This window comes from Dermacentor albipictus, chromosome 9 (assembly GCF_038994185.2).
Source record: "Dermacentor albipictus isolate Rhodes 1998 colony chromosome 9, USDA_Dalb.pri_finalv2, whole genome shotgun sequence".
Taxonomy (NCBI): domain Eukaryota; kingdom Metazoa; phylum Arthropoda; class Arachnida; order Ixodida; family Ixodidae; genus Dermacentor; species Dermacentor albipictus.
The window spans coordinates 119400784-119424462 of NC_091829.1; the positions used below are offsets into that span (position 1 = coordinate 119400784).

The 23679-nt window shown below is 43.0% G+C and overlaps 1 protein-coding gene across 1 annotated transcript; it reads right to left on the minus strand.

Annotated features, from left to right (window-relative positions):
* Positions 1-5854: 5854 nt before the first annotated feature.
* Positions 5855-22937, minus strand: LOC135911226 (uncharacterized). The gene is made up of 3 exons (XM_065443422.1): positions 22833-22937; positions 12856-13103; positions 5855-6066 (listed from the first exon to the last, which is right to left on the minus strand). Exons 1-3 carry the CDS (start codon positions 22875-22877, stop codon positions 6009-6011), a joined length of 351 nt encoding a protein of 116 aa, XP_065299494.1. The 5' UTR covers positions 22878-22937; the 3' UTR covers positions 5855-6008.
* Positions 22938-23679: the final 742 nt, after the last annotated feature.

Below are 23679 nucleotides of genomic sequence, written 5' to 3' on the forward strand. Positions count from 1 at the left end.
ACCGTAGTTAGTGCGGATTCATGGTAAAAGAAATTGTTATTCAACGCGAATCTGGCGGTACTATTAGTTGCCAGGTTAGATGGTGAAAATATGATCGATGGTAGCTCATTGTGTAGAAATCTGTAGAAAAAAATACCTAGGTTGTATTTAGTGAGCCCAGAAATAGTAAGGATGTTATTCTCGCGTAGTAAGGAAGTGGCATTAGAAAAGCGTGAACTATAGGTAATTCTTCTGATGGCTCGGTTCTGAATTGTTTTTAAAGACGTAATATGAGTATTATAGGTGTTTCTCCAACATATGATACCGTAAGTAATGTGAGAGTGGACGAAAGAGTGGTAAAGTGAGAGCGATGTGGTACGTGTGAAGTAAGGGCGTGCTTTAATTAAGATGCGTATACCATAAGCTCTTTTCTTTCTTATGTGAGCAATATGGTTGTGATATTTCAGATTACAGTCAAGTAGAACGCCAAGGAAAGATGAACATGAACTTGGATGAAGGCAGTGGGGACCAAGACTGATAGTTGGAATGGAAACTATGTTTCGCTGATGTGAAGAGAATACAACAAATTTAGTCTCAGTTGCAACAATAGATAACATGTTAACATTACAACACATTAGAATGTTTTCTAAGTCAGGATTTAGTTTATTAACGAGAGATGAGATACCTTTATGAAAAGTGAGTACTGTGGTATCATCAGCGTACAGAATGCATTTTGTCGAAGAAAGACAATTAGGTAAATCATTAATACAAACTAAAAACAGGAGTGGCCTCAGGATGGAGCCCTGAGGTCCACCGATGTTAGTAGTTCGCGGTTAAAAATAAGCACTCGAAACAGAAACTCAAGTAGCCTGAAGAAGCATGAAGTAGCCTGAAGTAGCACTGAAGTAGCCCATTACTACGGTATACAGAATTCGCACTTTTCTCATCGCTAATCCCACATATTCGTAACACATATCTATTTTATCTTCATCATTACTGGAGTTTGAAGCCTAGGCTTGTACCACCTTTATCTTATACCTCTTAAGTTTTATTACCACTGCTACCCTCTCAATAATGCTGTAGAATTCGACAATGGTGCCCACTATGTTCTTGTGGATTGGAAATCCTACCCCGTACTGCTTCTTATCTTGAGTCCTCCATAGTAAAGGGCGTAGCTGTTAGCAATGTATAAGCCGCATGAGTTCTTTCCTTTCATTTCATTTATTTTCCGCTTAAAGGCCCGGAGGCATTACATATGGGAGGGCTTTAATCCTTGTGACAAGGTTAGAACAAGTTTACAGAGCAGTAAAAAAGCATCAATAAACAAAAAACAAGCCAGGAACAATTGGGGAACAAAAGGAACATCGTGTTGGAGTGAGGGAGGGTGGGATTGGTAATTAAGCAATGCGGCTATTTAATATTTCCCGGAACGATTTACGGTCAGTGAACGAGACGATATCTTCTGCGAGACTGTTCCAATGGTTTATTGCGTTAGGGAAGAATGAAGTGTTCACTACAGTTGATCCAGCGATAATGTGTGCAATGGAATGACTCCTGGCTTAAGCTAGAGGATGTACGTGTGGGTAGAATTAACAGGGAATGCCTGTAGAGTGGATGGTAATAAAACCTGTTAAGCAAGCAGAGACAAGAGATGATCCGGCGGGAAGCAAGTGATGGTAGTTCAAGTGTACGTTTTAGTGGGGTTATGCTGCCTTCATCAGAGTAATTGGAAGTTCTAAACCGAGCAGCGGCACTTTGTAGTGCTTCCATGCCATAATCATATCATAAGAAGCCAACAAATACTCACACCAAAGAGAACATAGGGGAAATTACTAGTAATTTCTCATATGTTGTCTTTGGTGTCAATGTTTGTTGGCTTCTTATGCTATTACTAATAACAAATTCGGGCCCCTCGGTTAATCCCCTTCCTTCTCGTTCTATGCCATAGGTGAGATATTATTGGGAAGGGCGCAAGATAGAAGACGCAAATTCTAACTGCGGACTTACGAATGTTAGATATGCTAGCTTTTTTTATTTCTGATGATGCGGTTTTCAGGTTGCGTTTCAAATATCAAAGTGTACGCGAAGGATTAGAACAGATGGTGTAAACATGAGTTGACCATGACAGGATCGATGTCATTTGAACGCCGATGCATTTGTAAGACGGGGCATGACTGATAGGAGCTGAATTTATTGTGTAGGGTTAAGATGTGGTTGCGGGTGAATGACAGAGCTTTGTTTTTAGTAAGGTTAAGCGGCCTGAACCATTTCTTGCACCATACTGCGATGGAATCGAGATCCTGTTGCAGTGCGGTGATGTCATTCGAGCCTTTGACAGGGGAATATAGGACACAGATGTTCGCGAAAAGACGTCATTTATTCTTAATGTTAGAAGGCAAGTCATTGATGTAGATGAGGAAAAATAGAGGCGATAAACCAGCGCCTTGTGACGCTGCTAAGGGATAAATTATGGTTGTTTGCAGAGGTAAACTGCGTACGCCCTTTAAAGAAGTGTTCAAGCCAGGTAAGCAAGCTATTTGGAATTCCGATAGATGCGAGTTCTTGAAGTAGGTGATTGTCGGAAACGCGTTCGAATGCTTTCGAGCAATACAAGAAAATGGCATCAATCTGCAATGAAGCTCCATGAATTACAGAATGTCATGGGTGAACTCAGTGAGTTGGGTCTAGTATGAAAAAGTTTTCTGAAGCCGTGCTGGTGAGCGTAAAAGTTGATAGATTCCAGTTGAGTCATTACCTTGTATGAGATTATATGTTCTAGTAGTTTGGAAGGAATGCTGCTCAGAGAAATTGGGTGATAATTCATAGTCGCCAGTCTTAAAGATTGGTATGACATGGGCCTTTTTGCAGTCGTCGGGCAAGTTCTCCGTCTATATGGATTGCGTAAATATTAGGTGTAGTACCTGCCTAGAAAAGTTACAGGTGTTAACACTAACCTCGCTAAGGCCAATGATATCCTAAACAACGCCTGAAATTTCCTCAAAGAGCCCTGCTAAGGTAGCTTCACTCGAGAGAGGTCGGGTGTTAAACATTGCCAGGGTCACTTTTCCTTGGTGGCCTGTCTGGGTGCAGAGATTCTTACGCCCTCTGCTGCGTTACAGGTCTGACCACCGCCTTGGTCAGGTGCTCTGCGGCTGCTGGCGACCGGGCGCCATTGGTTGGTCAACAGAAATTCTATTAATAAAAAGAAATATTTTCCAGACTTTCAGATACTAGAATTTAGCTGTAATGAGTGCTGGCGTACAAACTTAGCGTTCCCCATAAAAGTCGACCGTACTGTATCTCTCAATTTCTACGAACCTAAGTTACTGATAGCTCGCTACATTCTTGTTACGCAATGCTAGGAAACTCCAGAACATGTGGAGCATAGTGTTTTCTCACCGCCAATTTCTAAGCATAGAATATCGAGAGATAGGTCGTGATATTCGATACTTGATTTTGATTCGTTAGTTCGGCGCTCGTCCGTGACTCGATTCGATATTCAATACTAAACCTACTATTCGGCATTCACTCACCCCTACTGTTTATGCGTTCTCTTGCTAAGCTCAACTTCCTCTATCTCATCTTTTTTATTTCCTCGCTCCCGTCGCCCAGAATAGGGTAGCCTACCAGACACATTTCTGGTTAATATCCCTGCCTTCTCTCTTTGTTTTCTCCTTGTTCTTCCTAAGTTCAAATTAACAGGGATTAAAATGTGCACCTTTTTGAGAACCGCTCTCGCTTGTGCTCATTTTGCCTCCGTGCCTTTATTGCCGCAGACAGTTGTCCACAACTATACCATAGGCGTATTTACCGGATGTGGGGATGGCAAGGTGGCTGTTGTAGCACCACCGTAAAAAGTGGGAGAGGAGGTGAAGCATGCTATTAGTATGCATGACGTCGTCACCGTACTTTCTACGCCGACTCTGTGGCCTAAGTTCTAAATAGCCTGGGCCACTATGTTGCGCTCGTGGGCAACATGCCGTCGTGATCGCTGCATTGTCGTCAATTCAGCTTTCTCGTGCGACTCCAAACATGCGGTCGTCGTTACACTGTCATCGTCAAACAGTCGCCAAGCATTTGTAGTCATGTGTCGTCGTCATACAGTTTCCGTGATGCAGTCGTCTTCATGCCGTCTTCCTCTTTGACTTGTCATCGCACTGTCTTCATACCATTAGCAATCCATCGTCGTTACACCGAGGCAATTCCTTCTTCATTCTGCCATCCTCACTGCGTCGTCGTCATATAGTGGTTACCATGTCGTCAAGCTCATGGGCTACTTTGGCAAGCGAGTGTCACAGAAATGTGAGCTGATACTGGAGACAGTGTTAGTCACATATAGTCATAGCAACGAAAGTCTCAAAATGGCCACAACCTATTTCAGTTAAACGTGACCTTGCAATACACGGTGGATGACTGAATTGCTGGATTGCTGATCGCATTACCGCTGATGGTCATCGTCAGATTAGTTCTGCCGTAATTGCTGTAATTATTCTGACCACCAAAACATATCTCAAAATACAAAATCTATTTGCTATAATTAAACGAAGGGCGAAGGAACGGGTTCGGATGAACTATTATAGTAAGCAGCGCCAAACAGTGGCGTGCTTAAGGCTTGAAATTGTTAGATTATAAAATGCCGGAACTATCAAATCTCTGTCCGGAGACAGTCAATATAGCGTTGCAGTCTAACTCTTCTATCATCCTCAGAAAGCAACTAAAACTCTGAATGTCGAATTTTATTGCATACTCATACCTTATCTGAACTATATGTTGCGAAAAAGACCTTGTCGCAGCCGCACAGCTGTTAAGAGGTCATTACAACACTAACTTTTTTTTTAGTTTTTTCCCTGTCAGCATGCACCACAATTCTGTGAGCTTTATTTTCGGCTGTTTCTGTAAAGAGGTGCACTAGGAAATGTTTTCTTTCGTTTCTTAGTTTTTTTTAACACGAAGCCGGTGATGCGACAAGAAGCGTTCTGGCGCTGTGCGTAGTCATGCACGCGTCACAACGGGCTCCTCAACCACAACAGCCCAGCGCTTTTGCGCTGTGCCACGAACTCGCGCGGTTAGCGACGAAATAAGCATCGGCGTTAGCACACCGCGGTGCTCCATCGGTGCAGCTTGAGAGGCAGGGCAAAAGGCCGGGAGGGGGGGTAGGGTAGAGACTTCATGGGCACTCCGTTAGATGGCGGAGTGCGTAAGAAGGGCGAGAGAGGAACCCGGTTCAGCGTTCAGAATACGGTGTGTCGGTAAATTCGTTGAATGCTCGTCGAATTAAAGTTGACAATAATCGTGAAGTGGGTTCTGCTTTTTTCTAAGGTCGAACTCTCCATGTGCATAACCTTGTAGCATATTCATTTTACTTGCGCAGAATATTCCCATTACTGTGCTTTATTCTGAACTGCTATGCCTACTTTTATTCAGCCTACTAGCCTAAATTTATTTATGTTAAATTTGTACATTACCTGGCTGCTGTTTTCTTTTTTCGCTTGTGTGTGAATGTATATTTGTATGTGCTGCTGGCCTTTGTCAGACATATATATATTTTTTTTTTGCTGAAAATCTACCTGGCTCATGTTCCCAGAAGTAAACAAAACCTACAATTAATGACGGTTAGCGCAAGAGTGATATGCAATGCTGCGTCGGGTTGTTGGTTGTTGGCCTTGATCAAACTTCACTGGAAGTTACACAGTGCACAAGGGAGCTCGTATCTTCGCTCCTTACTTGTCACTCAGAGGCGCTGTATCCTCCTCAGCAGCCATTCCACATGGGCGCGTTCGCGAAACACAGAATGCGTCGCGATGACCGATTCAAGCTACATTTGGGAACAGTTTCTTGAACTTCTTTGCGAAAATGAGTTTTAATCGTGCAGAAATACTACAGATTGATGACTTCCACCCGCTACATGTGGAACTTGTGTCTTGTGTCTTCTCATATTCGTTCTGTTGAGCGTGTTTATGTTAGTGGTGAATGTCTGGTTTGGGCGTCCAGCGCCACTGCTGAATCGCTGCACTCTTTCTTGAAGAGGATCAGCTGAAGAGGCTGAATAACCGGAGTTTCTTCTTTTTCTTCTGTTGTTGCTCGGACCTGTGGAGAAACGTAAAAGTAAAAGAAAATAAGCATCACTTTCTTTTTTCTTCCTACACATTACATGGTCGTTTGTGTACAGCAGTGTTGAGTAGCAACTCCAGCAGAACATCTATAGCTGAAAAGCATTTTTTCTTGGGCAAGTTAATGGGTTGTTTTGAACACTATTTATCACCCCAAAAGGCAACATAGGCAAGAAGGGCACACACAAATACCCGCTGCATTGTATGTGTGCGTGTCCTTCTCTCGTATGCTCCTTTTTTAGATCAAAATAATGCTTAGTAGAGAATTCAGTCTTTTCGCCTTTTTTAATGAAAGCGCATGTCCATTCAAGTTATTTCCGCATGGCCATGCGCACCTAGCGGAAAAGAAAGGAATCAACAATGTGCTTAACAACTTCAGAATGATAACTCTCCTGCCTCGCTTAGAACATTGAATATAAGATCATCGAACACGAATAACAGAATGAAATTAGTTTACATTCACTAAAAATATGGCCTTTTAGATTTCAAACACTATAGCAGTAGCACCTACATCCAGTGCCACACAGCGCGTTGGCAAACGTAACTGAGACCAGCGAATGTCCTAAACTGTAGCATTGTTCCACTGCCTGCTGATCTATCGAAGGACGCAGCCACGGTTCAAGCATGTGCGTTACGCTGTTAGAAAAGTATCTGGATTACAAGAAGTGCTCTTGATGAGTTAACGTAGGCGGCAGTAGTCGGTGCTGGTCTCCGTATATAGCGAGGCCTATGAAAGGGGTGAGACAAAAGAAAAAATTAACTCCCGCTGGGATGACGTTGAAAATAGACTCCACCGACCAAATATGCTCTTCTTTGGTAATTCAGACGACCAGTCCGAGACATGGTCAACCCCGGAAAAAGGAAGTGTTCGAACCTTGTGCGGAGCACCTTGGTTACGCTTGAAACAACACCAATCGAAAGAATGCATTGGCTTGGTCAATATAAATTGAAGAAATGTAGGGAGATAATCGCACAGTTTACTCTCAATATTATATAAAATACTCACCAAAATAATCTTCAATAGAATAAGGGCAACACTGGACTCTTGTCAACCAACGGAACAGGCTGGCCTTAGGAAGGGATACTCTGCCATTAATCAACCTATCAAAAAATCCGCAGAATATGATAAGCCTCTCTATATGGCTTTCGTAGATTACGAAAAGGCATTTGATTCAGTACAGATATCAACCCTCATAGCGGCATTACGTAATCAAGGAGTACAGAAAGCTTCCGTCAATACCTTGGAAAACATCTACAGAGGTTCCACAACTGCCTTAATTCTACACCAGAAAAGCAAGAAGATACCTGTAAAGAAAGGGGTCACACAGGGAGACCCAATCTGTCTAATGCTATTCACGGCGTGCTTCGAGGAAGTACTCAAGCTATTAAACTGGGAAGGCTTAGGAGCAAGAATTGCCGGCGAATATCTCGGCACGCTTTCGTTTGCCGATGACATTGTTCTATTCAGCAACAACGCAGACGAGTTACGATTGAGGACCTTAATAGAGAGAGTGTAAGAGTGGGATTGAATATTAATATGTATAAGACAAACATAATGATAGATAGCCGGGCAAAAGAACAAGAGTTCAGGATCGCCAGTTGGCGACCATGATAAGGGAACCCTGATCATGAGAAGGAAATCCACAGAAGAATAAAAATGGGTTGGATCGCATACGGCAGAAATCGTCAGCCACTGACTGGAAGCTTACCATTATCACTGAAAAGGCAGCTGTACAATCAGTGCATTTTACCAGTGCTGACATATCTAACAGAGACTTGGAGACTGACAAAGAAGCTTGAGAAGAAGTTGAGAACCGCGCAAAGAGCGATGGAACGAAGATTGCTAGGCATAACGTTAAGAGACAGAAAGAGAGCGGTTTGGATCAGAGAGAAAACGGGTATAGACGGTATTCTAATTGACATCAAGAGAAAAAAATGGAGCTGGGCAGGTCATGTAAGATGCACAGGTTAGATAACCGTTGGACCATTAGGTTCACAGAAGGGGTACCACGAGAAGCTAAACGCAGTCGAGGACGACAGAAGATTAAGTGTAGCGATGAAATTAGAAAATTCGCGGGCACTAGTTGGAATCGGCTGTTGCAGGACAGGGATAATTGGAGATCGCAGGGAGAGGCCTTCGTCCTGCAATGGACATAAAACAGGCTGATGATATGATGATAGCGTTCACAAACTATCCTCCCATCTCCTTGTTATCAGTGTTATCGAAGGTATTTGAAGGAGCCATTAATAGTAGATTAGAAAAGTTCTTTAGCGTACATAACATTATTAACCCTTCTCATTATGTTTTTTTGAAAAATAAATCTTCTGAGCAAGCATTACTCACCGTTAAAGAAAAGATCATTGACAACATTGAATCCAGAGCATACACTCTCGGTCTGTTCTTAGACCTCCGGAAAGCTTTTGACTGCGTACAGCATGAAATTCTTTTGAGTAAACTGAACAGTTACGGGATACGCGGAATAGCTCCAAACCTGCTGAAAAGTTACTTAAATAACAGAATACAATACGTTAAATGGAATAATTTTGTTTCGGGCCATTTGCGCATCACCCAAGGGGTTCCACAGGGATCTATATTAGGTAGGTCCACTTTTGTTTTCATTGTATATAAACGACATCTGTAACATACCTGATTCTCCAGATTTGGTTATGTACGCTGACGATACAAACATTTTTTTCACATCACGTATTCTGCCGGAATTATAAACTATCGTGAACGCTTCTTTGGTAAAATTATACGCTTGGATGCAGGCGAATAAGTTTAGTTTAATCTTGTCAAAAGCGAGGTACATAATTTTCAGACCTATTAATGCCTCTGTTCATTACACACTTAACCTAATATACGCCAACACAAAACTGCCACAGGTAAGAACTCACAAATGTCTTGGTGTCTGATTTAATAAACATTTATCATAGAACACACATATTTTAACACTTCTTACGGACCTTAGTAAAACTGTAGGTTGTCTTTACCGGGTCAGCGATCTCTTGCCGGTTTCCCTAAAGGTGTCCTATACTATGCACCATTTTTTTCCAAATTGTCCTATTGTGCACTGGTCTGGGGCACTACAATAAGTACTTTTCAGAAGTTATTCCTTTTGCAAAAGAAGGTATTGCGGGCTATTGAAGGTTAACATGTTAGGCCCGAAAACCTACCAGCATTCCACTCTATCATAAGCATAATTTACTTAAAGCAAACTATGTTTACACATATCGCCTGTTACAGTACATCCATCGTAATCGTTTGTATTCCATTGCTCCAAACCGCCCTCCTTCTAAACACCCTCTTCGGCAACACAGAAACTTGGTCCCTAAAACGAGAACAAATTACGGCAAACAAAAGCTCGATTACCAAATGACAGTTGTTCTCAATAACCCATCTTTAAGCGCCATGTTTGATCTCCCTAAGAATAAATTTTAAAAAGACATAAAAAAGTTACTAATTAGCACTGACTCAATATAATTTCAGTTTTTTACTTAGCGAGGCGTCTCTTGTTTTTGTATCAAGTTGTTTATGTGTGTGTTTTCTTTAGCGACCTTATGCCATGTTTATACACTGCCTTTGATTTGTGGTGCACTGTCTTTGTAATAAAAGTAATATTTTTCACGGTAATACCGTCGTTTCATGAAATGTATTTTGTTCACTATCATACTATGATGCAATGTGTTTGATGCAATATATTTTGTTCACTATCACACTATGTTAATAATTATTTCTGTGTTGCTGACTGCTGTATCGGCTGTTTTGGGGAACTGTGACCTCGTGAGGCCTTACCGCCTTTTGTCGCAGTTCCCTCTTTCATCTTTGAAGGAATATAAACCTCAACTTCAACTTCAACTTCAAATGAAATACGACAGTGCATCACAGCTTTCACCATGAATCGTAGCGTAAGGTGCTTTTTCTTTTCTGGTGCATGTCCAGAAGTCAAGTTCTTGCTCTTAACGTGAAAGCGCAGGCGAGCAATGGTTGAGCTTCACGATACTGCTTGTATGTTCAAGTTCGTGCTGCTCGCAAGCGAGCAGTCCAGACGGCTTTAGCTGAAAATGCAAGAAAGATGGGCCAGCGGCAGCGCACACATCAATTGCTTTCTTGGCAACTGGTGGCCGCTGCACTTGAAGCTGAATTTATTGTGCTATGTGGCTGTTGATGCTTGTCGTACTTGCCAAAACGGCTTGAAGCTTCTCACGGAGAATCATCTGTGTGAGAAAGCGAACCGTCTTTCAGCAGGTTCGATTCCTCACTTGTGTCCAAATACCCATTCTTCACTTGTTCAACACACGTCATTTTCATTTGCATCTGCTTTCCTTGAGGCGCTTGTTCAAGTTTGGCTCATTGTCTCTTCAGGATTACTTTAGCGACCGGCATTCCATCTAAGCGTTGCTTGTTCGCTTTGCGGCAGCTTTGTTCAGCCGGAGCGTCGGGCAGTATCGAAGTAACGACGTCATTCATTAGCCACAGATGCACCCTCGGAATTTCTAGAGTAGGCTCAATGAAGCGTTCCTCGAAGTGACGCTCGTAAGCGGCTACCGTTGTTGAAACATTTTCTCAGCATAGTTATGTGCAAGCTCACGTTTCTCGGTAAGGTCTGGGTCCCGCTGCGCCAAAATCAGTGGCATTTATGTCCGTGGCTTGCATGTTTGCCACCAAATTTACGATTCGTTGCCATGTAAGTGGTGCCCCTCCGTATAGTTTTCTTCTAGGCAGCAACACTTTCACCGTGTCTCGAAGCCTTTTAAAAAGCCTCGTGTTGACGAAAGCCATCCAGAGTATTCACTTTGCTGCTTAAACTGCTAAGTAAATTACAGGAACTCGAACAACTATCGCCGCCCCAAGCGCTGTGCATCGCGCCATCAGCGTGTTAACAGGCAACATCAATGACCGCTTTTGATGAAGGTTACTCATACCAGCAAGAAAGGACACACTTTCTGCACTCTCTCGACTTAGTGTAACCATTTTCATTCAGGTCTTACTGTTTCGGGATAAGGGGAGGATACAAACAGTGCTACGCACACCGAGCCCCGCGGTCGTAGCACGCCTGCTAATCAACGCGCTGCGATACAAGCAGGGGAAGTAATATACGTGTACACTCGGAAAGCATTTATTACAGCTACAACTGACACTTTGAGCGAGCCAGCTAGCTATAGATGACATCACTGAGGATCCACCTCGAAGATAATATAGCGCGAGGTAAAGAAGGGCTTCTGAATAAAAAGCTCAAGATATGGGCTGTCATGGCTATTTCCACGACAGAAAAATAAAGTGCCAATGCGCATCCATTTAAAATACCAGGTGATCACTTTTAACTTTTGCGCTATTTTTAAAACTCGACTGCAGCAGATAACATCTGTCTAGTCCTTAAGCTGGATTATACAGAAGCGAACATTACTTGAGCGAGATATCAGAACCCATCTTTATCTAATTAAAAAAAATTACTACATACATCCTAGTGAATTTGTGTGCGCCAGATACTGTAATTTATGAATTCTAGCCGATGACTTTGCAAAGCGTATCCCTTTGCAACGAATTTAGAGAATGAGTTTGGAGGTAATGGCCATCAAACTGTCAAGTGCACTATTCCACTTTGTTTTTGAATTAAGAAAACGCTCTTTTACACATTGAAGCACAAAAGTAACTGCAACGCCATGTATTTTGTCCCACTTTAGGAAATAATATCAGCCAACTGATGAGATTCCGGAGATTAATTTGCAAGTTGATATGTCTTGAAAACTCACGGGCTGCAATTTGTAAATTGCAATACGTGTGGTAAAGTAAATAATTAGGGAAGTACTTAGCGAATTTCTTTAATTAGTTGAATACAGTTAAAACTAGATCTAAGGAAACCCGATTCCCGATCCAAACTCCCGATCTAACGAAGAAATTTCCACTCCCCAGCAAGCACCCATAAGGTTAAATGTTGTTATCAACCCGAATAAACGAAACTAGCTTGCATTAAACCCGGTGTGACGAAGCTTTTCCTGAAATAAATTAGTAAAAAAGCTTTGATTCCTTCTTAATTTTGACGCAGACGGGTTTTTCTTCAAGCGGGCGCTCCAATGTTATCACGTTGTAACAACTAGGCACCCTGGTCACGGCCCTAGCTTTATTTTGACGAGGCTGCACGCCGCGCCATGCGCGGAACGGACTTGGTGGTCGCTAGCGTTCGCACGTACGGTATGGCGCTGGGGGCGGCGGTATTAATTTGGCTCCCCTCGCGGACTTTTTTACAAGTGCAGGCGTGGGTTAGCGGCAAATACTATGCCGTTGTACCTTTTAGGTGTCATTACGTTACAACTGTAGATTTCGTAGGACCGAAAAATCCCTGAGTCGATTTTCTGAACTTCCCGATTTAATGAAATAAATCAAGCGTGGTCATCCCTTCGTTAAATCGAGTTTCTTTAGTGCTAGTAATGTCTGCGTCATCGAATAATCCAGCTGGAGGACACGATTTATGCTATCGGCCACAGGCGATTTCTAAAAGTTCCGGGAAACTAAAAATAATAACCCAGCATATATGAGGGCAACACAGATTATAAGCGAAAGCGAACGCCTGTGTTAAGGGTAGGTCAGGTAATCGTCCCAGGGACTCTCCAAATGTGGTTGCAACATGAAGTGGAAATCACCACAGAGGCAATGGCCACGCACTGCATTCTGTCGCTCAAGTTCTGACAAGCCACGTGAAAAACTGCCAGCGTATTATGCCCATCAATAAGGCTTGTTTTGAGAAAGAATGCCGGATAGTCTACGCACTTGTGGTGAAGGGCAAGGACGATGGGTAGGAAGGGCGGATACGAGTCCCCCTTGGACTTGATGGCCTTGATGGCCTTGATGCGCTCGATGGCCTCGATCTGCTGGATGAGCGGGATGTACTTGGCTATCTGGGCGGCCTCCACGGGCTCCACGTCGGGCAGGAGTCCGCCCGCCCCGCCGGCGCTGGCCAGCAGCACGCGGTGCAGCAGGAGCAGCAGCAACGCCGCCAGCGGCAGTGCCCGAAAAGCCTGCGGCACAGAGTCAGCCGAATGGACTGCACACACTGCTGAGCCAAGCGCTGCTGTGTAAGTTTCCATGGATTATGTCTCTGTAGTGGTCGGCAAATTGTTTATGCGGAAATGTAGACCTTGAAAGTGATAGACGTGCAAGTTTATTTCGTGCAGTTTTCTTTTCGTCTGTTTATGTGTCGTCACGAGTGTTTGTCGCAGAAAGTCGTTCAAAAAAAGAAAACTTTATCTGTTTCGAACAACGATACCATGTTACCCGCCTAAGCTTTAGCTCGAGGTGAACTCCGATTTTCTTATTCGAATATAACTAATAAAGCGCTGAAATGCTTTTATACGAAAGAAACGCTGCACAAATTTTAATAAATTTGTTACATTTGTGAGATAAAGTTCAAAATTAGTGGCTCTGGAAGGCAGAATTTCTTTTAGGGCTTGAAAATATTAACTAAAATTTACGCAATAGTTGGTTTTAAAATGTTGAAACGCGATGTTAACGAATGCGTAACTCTGCACCTATAACGTATATCGCAGCTACGTAAGTTGCATGTGTTATCGAGGTAAAACACGGGGAAGGCAGAAGATCGAAATTCAGGACGATGATCAAAACTAAAACAAGGTAAAAGTGGGAGCGAATCTTTCCACAAGTGGACTTGTCTTTTTCAAGGCTTTGAAAAAGACAACACCACTTGTCGAAATGTTGGCTCCCGCTTTTACCTTGATCTCGTTTTCCTCATGGTCCGTTATAGAATCAGGTTTACCAAGCACAAGGAGAAAACTTCGGTAATTTATGCAATTGCTACACATATTGTCAAAATGGTTGTTCATTAGTTATCGGAACAGCCCCTAAATTACTGATAAACATTATTCACTGTGCACAAATCACCCCCGGCGCATATCCCATTTCCCACAAATGTGACCTCCTTGCAATATTTGATGACGGTGCGAAATCTTACTTATAAAGGCTGTACAGTAGACTTCCTTTAAGACGAACTGAAAGTTGCCATGAATATATTTTCGTCTTATCAGAGGAATAATTGGCAACACGACCAGGTGCATCCAAATATCTTACTTCTAAACGGTAAATGAGGTAGACATAGAACGGGGTAAGAACGACATAGAAAGTATTTATTTAGCTGGACTTAGTAAACAAAAACTGTTTTCAAGTGGTACTCTTGCTAGAATTCATCCAGTCCATGATGGATGTTCGACACTTCTGTCCAAATCGGCGAGCAGCCTTAAAATGACCTTAAAAAGCATTCTATGCCTTCATGCTACTGGAAAAATTCACTTGGGAGTTAAAGCAGGCATCTGCAGCCTCACAGGTCATTGGCGCAAGCGCCGAGCCAGCGGAAGTACGAAGGAACTCGCTGAGCACGCGTCTAAGCAACACAACTTAGAGGAACGTCTAGGTGATGTTGAGCGAAGTGGGGAAGGAGAAACAAGCGAAGCGTCGCGGAGGAGGAAGGTAGGCGGAGGCGCGCTGGGTTGACCTCCTCTAGCAGTTGCTGCAGGTTTCGTTTGCGATACGGACGTACCGGCTTTGGCTCGTAATAACATAGCCCTCATGCGCCGTACGCTGTGTGTGCGAGTGAAAGCGTGCGATGGTGAGCTGACGATGGCGGCTCAATCTCTCGTGGGCAAAGGAGGAAAGTGGGGGGGGGGGGGGGGGCACGCCGTGTTTCGTCGCGCGCATGACAGCGGGGAGTGTATCATGCTGGGGTGTCGTACTTCGGTCACGCATGGTTGTGCTCGCTTTTTCTTGAACACGATCTAGTTTGGGGGCACTGTTTAGGTGGACCGATGGCTCGTAGCTTTGCGTGCGTTGTGCTCCTGACAAAAGATTTAGTGAGTATTTATCACCTGATAATTAGGCCACGAGAAGCTAAAACACATATCGCACCTATAATGAGTTCCTCCATTTTATCACATATGAATTGCGTGTGATGTTTAGTTCTCCCAGGACATTCGAAACCAATGCATAATCATAAGATATAATAAAAAAATTGGAAACTCATTCACATAAAGTTTGACATTAATTCACTCTGCGTGCTATAGCCAACTTTCCCGCAGTCTTCATCTTCATGTAATTTTCGTTGTTGCAGTGTGGCGAGAAAAGCGCTATGGACCATACTTGATAAACTGTTAGATCGCCCCTTCACGGAGGAGAAAGCCTTAGGCTGGTCCAGGCCGGGTTAACTGCCTAAGGCTTTAAACGCTTTATTATGATAACTGTGAATTAAGGATTATGTGGCCGACTTTGAAAATTGTAGTGCATTACATCGCATTTGTGTGTATTTTAGTTGAATTTCTCTGTCCCTTGCTTCCCTCTATCACATTTTGTTCCAGTTACTCCTTTCCCCAGCACAGGGTAGCCAGCGGTACTGACACTGGTCGCCCACCCTGTCTTTCCATTTCTTTTTGCTCTTCCTCCTCCTCATTTATATTCATTAGAGTCTCCACTTGTTGCACTGCTCTCATCGCGAAGAAACCAGACCACATTTGACCATTGTGAGTATACTCAGCTCAATGCTCATCGCGCCAAGCCGCCATGGGTAGTTAAACGTCAATGAGCTGTTTGGAAATGAAATGTCATTAAATGCATCTCTCTCTCGTCGTATCAACATTTATCAAGGGTATCTTGTTGCACTTAGCTCTCCGCACCATGCTGTCTATTACATTAGTGCTTCTACAGGTTTTCCTTGGGGCAGGTGCCAATTGACGGTGTTATGCCTCTATGTTTACACTGAATTATTGTGCCATGCGTGTACGCTTGCAGTTAGACTATGGAAACATTAGTGCAGGTTACGCAGGACTTTCATTGAAAAATGACAGAAAGATGCTATAATACATACTCGTGTGTATATAAATTGTTTCCTTTCGTGGTCTTTTTCCGTGGTGCTTGTCGGTGGTCATTGCTGCTACGACCATGGGGCAGGATGGATGAATATTTTTAACCCGTGTTTTCTCTTTAATTTTAGGGAGAAAGCCTTAGATGGCTCATGGGTCAAAACATTATTCGCCCAGCATTGTGCCACCAAAATTCAAGCGCATGCGCCAGTGTTTTTTTTATCAGTAAAAGAAGAGCTCGATTAGCTCTGTTCACGTTGAACGGACACCTTTCTAAATAATCAGTGGGGCCACGAATGTGTCTTCGTGTGGTTTGTTCGGTTTGGTTCTTAGCCGAGCAATGCACATGTTTCTTATTACGTTTTCAGGAGTATAAGTATGCCTCGGAGAAGTTAAAATAAATCTGTTTTTGAATGTTAGTGCTGCGTGTTTGTCTAATTTGTCTTTCCTTGTCCCTCTAATTCTGTCTGCGTTACAAGAAAGTAGAAGACACCACATATGCAAGCCCGTATGGCTGCCATCATCGAATAAAGTGTTGAAATATAAGAACATTGGTTCAGTGAACCTGCTTATGTGTCTTAATGGCCTTCGTAGATTGGCACGACCGTTCCAATGTGGCATTAACCACACAGAACCAGTACCGATGTCTAGGCGGCCGAAAAAGGGAACAAGAGAAGACAAGTCATAGAAAGCAACGACGCACTCGAACGAGAGAGTTAAAGTTCTTGTTCATGTACCCTAGTGAAATGACGGAACCCACTCTGTGGGATCGGCCATGAATCGGTCAATAAAAAAATGCTAGCAATTTTTAAATAAATTAAGGTCAAATGAAATAAGCACCTTGCAAATGGGATTTCAAGTGTCTACTGTTACAGATAGGAATAATCAGTAATCTAAGTATTACATAAAAATAATTATGTGTTCATAGTAAGCTTTAAGCAGCATTCTAGCATGCAATCATTTTTGTCTCACGCATAAAGATGCACAGGGCTTCACAAACGCTCATGTGGCAGTAACCCAGTACGGTAGCTCCAAAGAAAATAATTCCAGGAAGAGTCAAATTCAAGCCAAGCTTCTGGAAGGTTCTTCTAAATATCTTTTACGTTGAGTACTGAAACGGTGGCATATCAAAAGAAGTGTTGCAGAAATTCACGCTCATTGCATTAAGTGAACAAAGGTGATATATCGAGACCAGACCTTCGGAGGTAAAATTTCAGTGGAGGGACTCGGCACCGTAGTTTCACAATCATTACTGCATTTTTTTCTAGTGGAGCACCAGTTCTTGCTCCATGGAAATTTGAGATGCGGGAAATCAGATGTGACAACAATGATGGCGCGAAGATATTTACAACAGCATATTTGCTGAATCGCGCCGCTGTGAACAAAGTTGACGTAGGAAAAAGGGCATTATAGGACCATCATGGTATGTCACTGCGAGTGCTTCGTTTACGGCTAGAAATTTGTGGCCTGGCACGTGCACTAAACGAACTAGGCGGAAGTGTCTTGGGAAAAAGAGAATAGACAGGTTCTAATGAATTTGACAATTTGGTTGTGATTACTGGAGAACAGGAAATCAGTTAACATGGCTGATGACAGGAGTGTTGGTAGTTTGAGTGAAGTCAGAAAAAGACTAACTTAGATGTGGTGACAGCGTATCCACGTATGCGCTTTCTTCACAGACGCAAGCATCAGTTGCTATAACGGTCTTAGTATCCAGATGTGCAGGGTGGTCTTCCAAAGTACTATTTAGATATTGATGGGGCCAATGTTTAGCATTGTTTGGAAAGATATCACCAAATTCAATTTTAGCGAATGGAACATAGGAATTTAGTAACACCACTTCGCGTAGGTGAACATTTAATGGGGCCAATAGTTTTTGTACGAAAACAAGTTAAAAGCAACGTGAGCGATACCATTGATAGTTAAAAAATGAGGCGGAATCTATGATGGAAGCGTATTATAACCTCCTCTGTGGCGAAGCACATATATTTAGAAAAGTTTGTACTGTTAGGATATGAAATCTCATAAGAAGGCAGGCGTGCTTCTTGATGTATAAGAAATCATTAGCGACAAATGTAGGAAGCACAAGACATAAACGCAATGTCTCTCGTTCTAATATAACCAGTGACAGGTTCCAAAGTGTCTACCAACTTGTCTGACAGCACAGCTATTTAGGGGAGTTTCGCAACGGTTCTTGTATAGCAGTAAAGGTTGGCGTCCGACGGTGCGGTCAATATTGTAGCACAAAAACGAATATTTACAAATATTGACAAGTAAGGCGAGCAGCACAGGAGTCACAGCAGCCAATATGGCGAGGAGCCACCTCTACGTCTGTTTCATAAATGCTGGCTTTATGCGCCAGACTTCTTCTGTCTCGTGGCAATATCAAACGTAGGTAATCTCATTGAAAACCTAATGATCATTCATGAATACCGTTACTAAGAACACCTAGCCACTGCCGCTCCCGAACGTAGCAGCAGTTAACACGCTTGTAGAACTTAAGAATGCAGGGCACAAACGAGCAAAGCAAACACAGAAGTCAAGTGGCACCTACGATAAAACCCTGGTTAAGAAAGCATAGAAACAGTCGATTACGAGATCAGAGAATGCTCCCATCCCTGCCGAGCCGCTTTCTGCGTGCAGTTAAAGCTTCGGATTTCTTTTCTGTGGTGATCAATACAAGGGACGATAAGACGCGAGTGTCCTAGACTAACTTCTGTGACTTCGAGTGGCGCAGCACTTCCGACTACTCTGCACTGCGCGTGCTGGGTTTCCCACCAACACTTCTTGCAGTGGATGGCCCACGCTGCTGTTTCGCAAATTGTTCGCAACCTGCCCGATCGTGTCATTCGGTCATGTTCCCGTCTATCCTATATACTGTTTTGCCGCAGCGCAATAGTGAAGCGCAGACAACGACCGGCTGACACTTAGCAAAGCCGTCGTTGTGTTTCTCTCGCAACCTAGCATATACATCGATAAAGAGGCAAAACCGGAATCTGCTTAAAAGGCATACCTCTGTGCCTAACTCCGATGCACAGAAAAAATGTAACACTTACAGGAACAGAATTAGGAAAGCACTAAAAGAAAAATTCGAGGAATATCCATCTCTCTTTTCCGTGACTGTGCAAGAAAGTAGTTGGTGTGGCGCGTTGTTAAACACCGCAGGCACGTAGAATTTTTTGCGGAGTTTCGCTAATCTAGTCTGTGCGTCAGGAACAATGAAGGGATCACGCGATTAGGGTTCACGACCAGGTGCATAAGGAGTGCAGTAGTTTAGGAACCATATATATTTTAAGATGTCTGCTCAAAAAGCATGGCGAAATTGGGCATGTGTGACAAACAGAAAACGTTAGTTTCACTGATTGGCATACAGTACAACACAGACTTTAAAGCACTTTTCATGAATTATTCAACTTCATTGCGCGAAATATAGGAGAAGAATAAGAATAGCAAATGTCATAGCTTAGCACAAAATACACCAAAAAGTTTTTTTTTTATTTGAAGTGGACAAAGACCCTCAGTTGAATGACGTACATGTACATGGAGTTTTTCTAAGGTGGGAGGAGTGTGTTAAGTCGCTATTCCACGTCATGTCATAGGTGAAAAGAAAGATACACCCAGATATCTGCTAAAGGTACATATTGTACTACAGAACATTTACACCCTCGGCAAGATTTACTATGGGTAATGGATGAATATAAGTGAAAATGTGCTTTGGAAGGCTGCGAAAACATACGACCTTCGTTTTAATTATTTAAATATGATTATTCTAGCAGCGCTTCTTTAAGCGCAGGGAATGTGATTGCAAGTTGGCAATTACGTGGTAATATGTTCTGTAGCAAGACATGTATATAGTGCCAAAATGGATCCCTGTGGGACGCTATTTGCAACTTCAATTTTCCTGCTTTGCTAACGAAATCAAAACACTGGCTAGACGCACATCTCACTTCTAAGCAATGATTTAGAAAGGTTCTAGAAACCACAATAGCACATCAAGCTCTACCGAGTCAAAAGCAGAAGCATCAAAAAAAGAGCCCATGCAAATTCATTATCATTAATTGTGCCGTTTATAACATCGCAGATCTCTTCTAGAGCATCTTGTTTGCCCCGTACCCTATTGAAACCAAACTGATTACTTTACAGTAAATTATCAGCGTCTACGAAACTAATCCTTACCAAGAGCATGTGTTTTTCAAAAATCAAGTCAATACGTATGAGCATTGAAATGCCTCTGTAATTTTCTACTCTATTTTTTCGCCATGTTTATACGAAGTAAGGGCTATCACCTTTTTAAAACGCCCATGAACTACTTCTGCTTTTATTATGTTGTTTATAATGACCATAAGTACGATGCACAGTAAGTGAACATTTCTGCAAAGTTTGCCTACATATATTTCATCTACAATGACAGACACCTGGTTTTTCATGGTAAGGAGAAGGTTGAGAATATCAAACGCCGAACACCCCGGTAGAAATGCTGTATTGAGAACTGATGGAAAAAGAAGACGCTGGCACAGGCAGTCCTGCATTTTGATAAACATACTGGAATAATACGTTGAACCAATGAGCCAAAGCCTAAGAAAGTGAAAAAAAATATTCTTACGAATACTTCCATGAGAATAAATCAATTTTCGCTCCACAACTAATCTGTTAGAGCTCGAGCTATAGATGAATTTTTTCGCGAGCTTTTGAAGCTACTTTGGAAGTGCATTCGTTTTTCGGCACGAACTAAGGTAGCAGTTCTATTACACACTGTCTTCTAAACGTTACGAGGATTATTGTTTTTCTTTCTTTCTTTTTTTTTGCCGCCGCCGGTGACAATATACCCAAGCCAGTGCTCGCTCTGCAAAGGCAGGTCATTTTTTAGTCAAGTGCAACATGCTTGTCACAGTTTTCTTCAAGACAAAACCAAAGATTTATCTGAGGACTCGATAGATTCGCCCAATGAATTAACGAAAGCATCGCATAGGCTTCTTGCGGCGCATTCTTTAGGAGAGATTCCAAAACATAGCATCTAAACAAGCAATTCCAAAAGTTTCTGTCATTAATATTTACTACATAGGCATCGCTCAACAAAGACGGAGTTGAGCTGTTTGTCCATGAAAATGGTGCCCACTAATAAATGATCGCAACTTTCTGACTCAATAATAAAAAAAATGGCTGTGGCTTAGGTAAGGTTAAGCCCAGGATGCGAAGCATACTAGCCTTTATTTTAGTTGTTGAACCACTGTTTAGCTTGGTGAACTGCTGTTGCTTGGCTATATTTGGTTCGGCTGGACGAAGAAACAACTCATGCATTACTGCTTCGCCTTCAAGAGTGGAACGCGACAGCGTTCCCGTCGACCCGCCAAGGGGTGTAAGACAATGGGCTACAGGGCAGCGACTACGCGCCCCGCATTGGACGCGGTGAGCGTCGAGCAAAGCAGCGTTCGGCGCGGCAACGAAATGTGCGCCTGAGCAAGAGACGCACGCCTTAGAAACAGCTCGTTTCTAAGGCAACACCGCATTCACTAGAGGCGCTTTTGTACCGCTTTGAAGCATTGTACTCGTGGCTCAGTGGTAGCGTCTCCGTCCCACACTCCGGAGACCCTGGTTCGATTCCCACCCAGCCCGTCTTGCAAGAGTTGAGCCAAAGCCACTTCTCCTCTGTCGTGACGTCACGGTGTCACGTGGTTTCATGGCGACACCGCCGCGCCTGAGGAGCTGGGTTGAGCTCTCGTAATATGCTTCGCATAAAAAAAATCACTGTGGCCGAGCATTTGTTCACATGATCAATGCATGGTGATACCGTTGCATCACCCAATGATTAAATTGCCTGGAGAAATAAATTGTCTCTTCAATACGGAAGTACGGAAGAACATTTAAATGACTAACACCAGCCTGTGAATTGTGATTCAGCAAATTATTATTCAAATCGCCTTACATTACGAAGTGCCAAGAAGGAATAAATGCTATGGTTCATTAATTGACAAACTTGTTTATGTTCTCATCTGGTTGTCGATAGACAGGTAATCAAGTCCTGAAGTTCAGCTCCCAAATTCTCAAGTACTCTATGAGTTCTCAGGGTCTTATTCATTTAAATGTCACCTCCGTGGTTGATGAGCAGGACCGTGTCATATGGAAGCCGCAGCTACAGCCTAAATATTCCCCGCTTATGCTTAGCCCTAATCTAGCGCCCAGAATACTTCTTTGAATTGGGCAATGAGTAACATTGCTGAGATGGTTGCTCGTTCCTTTTAACTAAAGTATTTAGCTAAGAAGGTCCCGTTAAATACATCGGAAGAGCAAACGGGCGTTTTCACTTTTGTCGACATACAATGAAACGATTTTGATGGTTCTTGGTTGATGAACGTGATCTAGATTACTAGTGCTTGATTTATTCATGAAGTTTACCGCTCCAAAGTAACAATGGGGCTGCAGGCGTAAGTTTACATGAGAAGGACTTGCTGTTGGGCGAGTTGGTCCTGCATAACTGAGGAGGAGAATCAGCCCAACAAAAGCCGCCCGCAGCTAGAGGGAAGACAAAGACAGGGGCTTCTTATGAGTATTAAATAGCAAAAGTAAGCATATATATATATATATATATATATATATATATATATATATATGTGTGTGTGTATATACATATATATACATATATATATATGGTCACGCATGCATACGAGCAGTACGCAGCATTGTAACAGGGTGACCCAATTACGTAAATGACGAGTGCACGAAAATCGTTATTCGGAGGCGTGTGCGATTTGACGGTGTTGTCTACTTTCCACGCGCAGTGTGACAATTTGGCTACATATGAAATACCTTGCCTGCTTTTAAACACATTTAAACGCTTGTCTTCGTATCCCCTTCGATTGTGTAATTTCCCTCATCAGCTGAACTTACATGAAGGCGACAAAGCTGGGTCATGTCTGCTTCTCGGGAGAACATTTAGTCGCCGGCTTCCCGTAAGCACCACCGGGCTGGGCCGAGTGGGCGTCGTGGTGCGTTCTGTGATGCCGCGTGCAAAGGCCGTGGCTTGACTGCCCGCTTGGCGAGGTGCGTGTGAACGCGGCACTGTCGTATTCGGTGAGCTCAAAACCTGGAGCAGAAGTCGCAAAGCCCTTCGCGCGTGCCTGCAGCTTCCCATTGGTGAGGCGCCTCCTGCAATGCTATGTCTTACGTCACGATTGGTGGCCATTTGCGCTTGTAGCGTAAGAACATTTCATATTCCAAGTTCCATCGTAAGAACTTTGTTGTGAATATGGGCTCTGACTTAAGCTAAGCTTATGGGTATTTTGACAGCTCCCGATTACATTGGACCATTGAGGATTTTTTTAATGGCACATATATGTAAACACACAAGCGTTTTTACAATTTGCCCCCTATCGAAATGCTATCGCGGCAACCGGGACTCTTTTTTAGCCTCCAAGTCCTTGCTCCATACGTTAGCACCGGCGGAATGCAATGGTCGTACGTATTTCAAGGGTGGCGGGGAGCCTCCGCTCATGATTTGCTAATACCTGCCGTATGCCTTCCAACCCATTCTTATTATCCATCTTCTCCGTTCTTCTTAGGATTAGCGTCCACTGCGAGTAATTGTACTAGGTAAACACACTCTTTCACATGTCCTAGACGCCGCCTTCCAGTCATGAATAATTATTTTCTTGCCAGGCTATGGATCATTACGTTTGCAACCTGTATAATAATTTTCAGCTATGGTCTTACACTTTCTCGCCTAGGATCCTCAGTA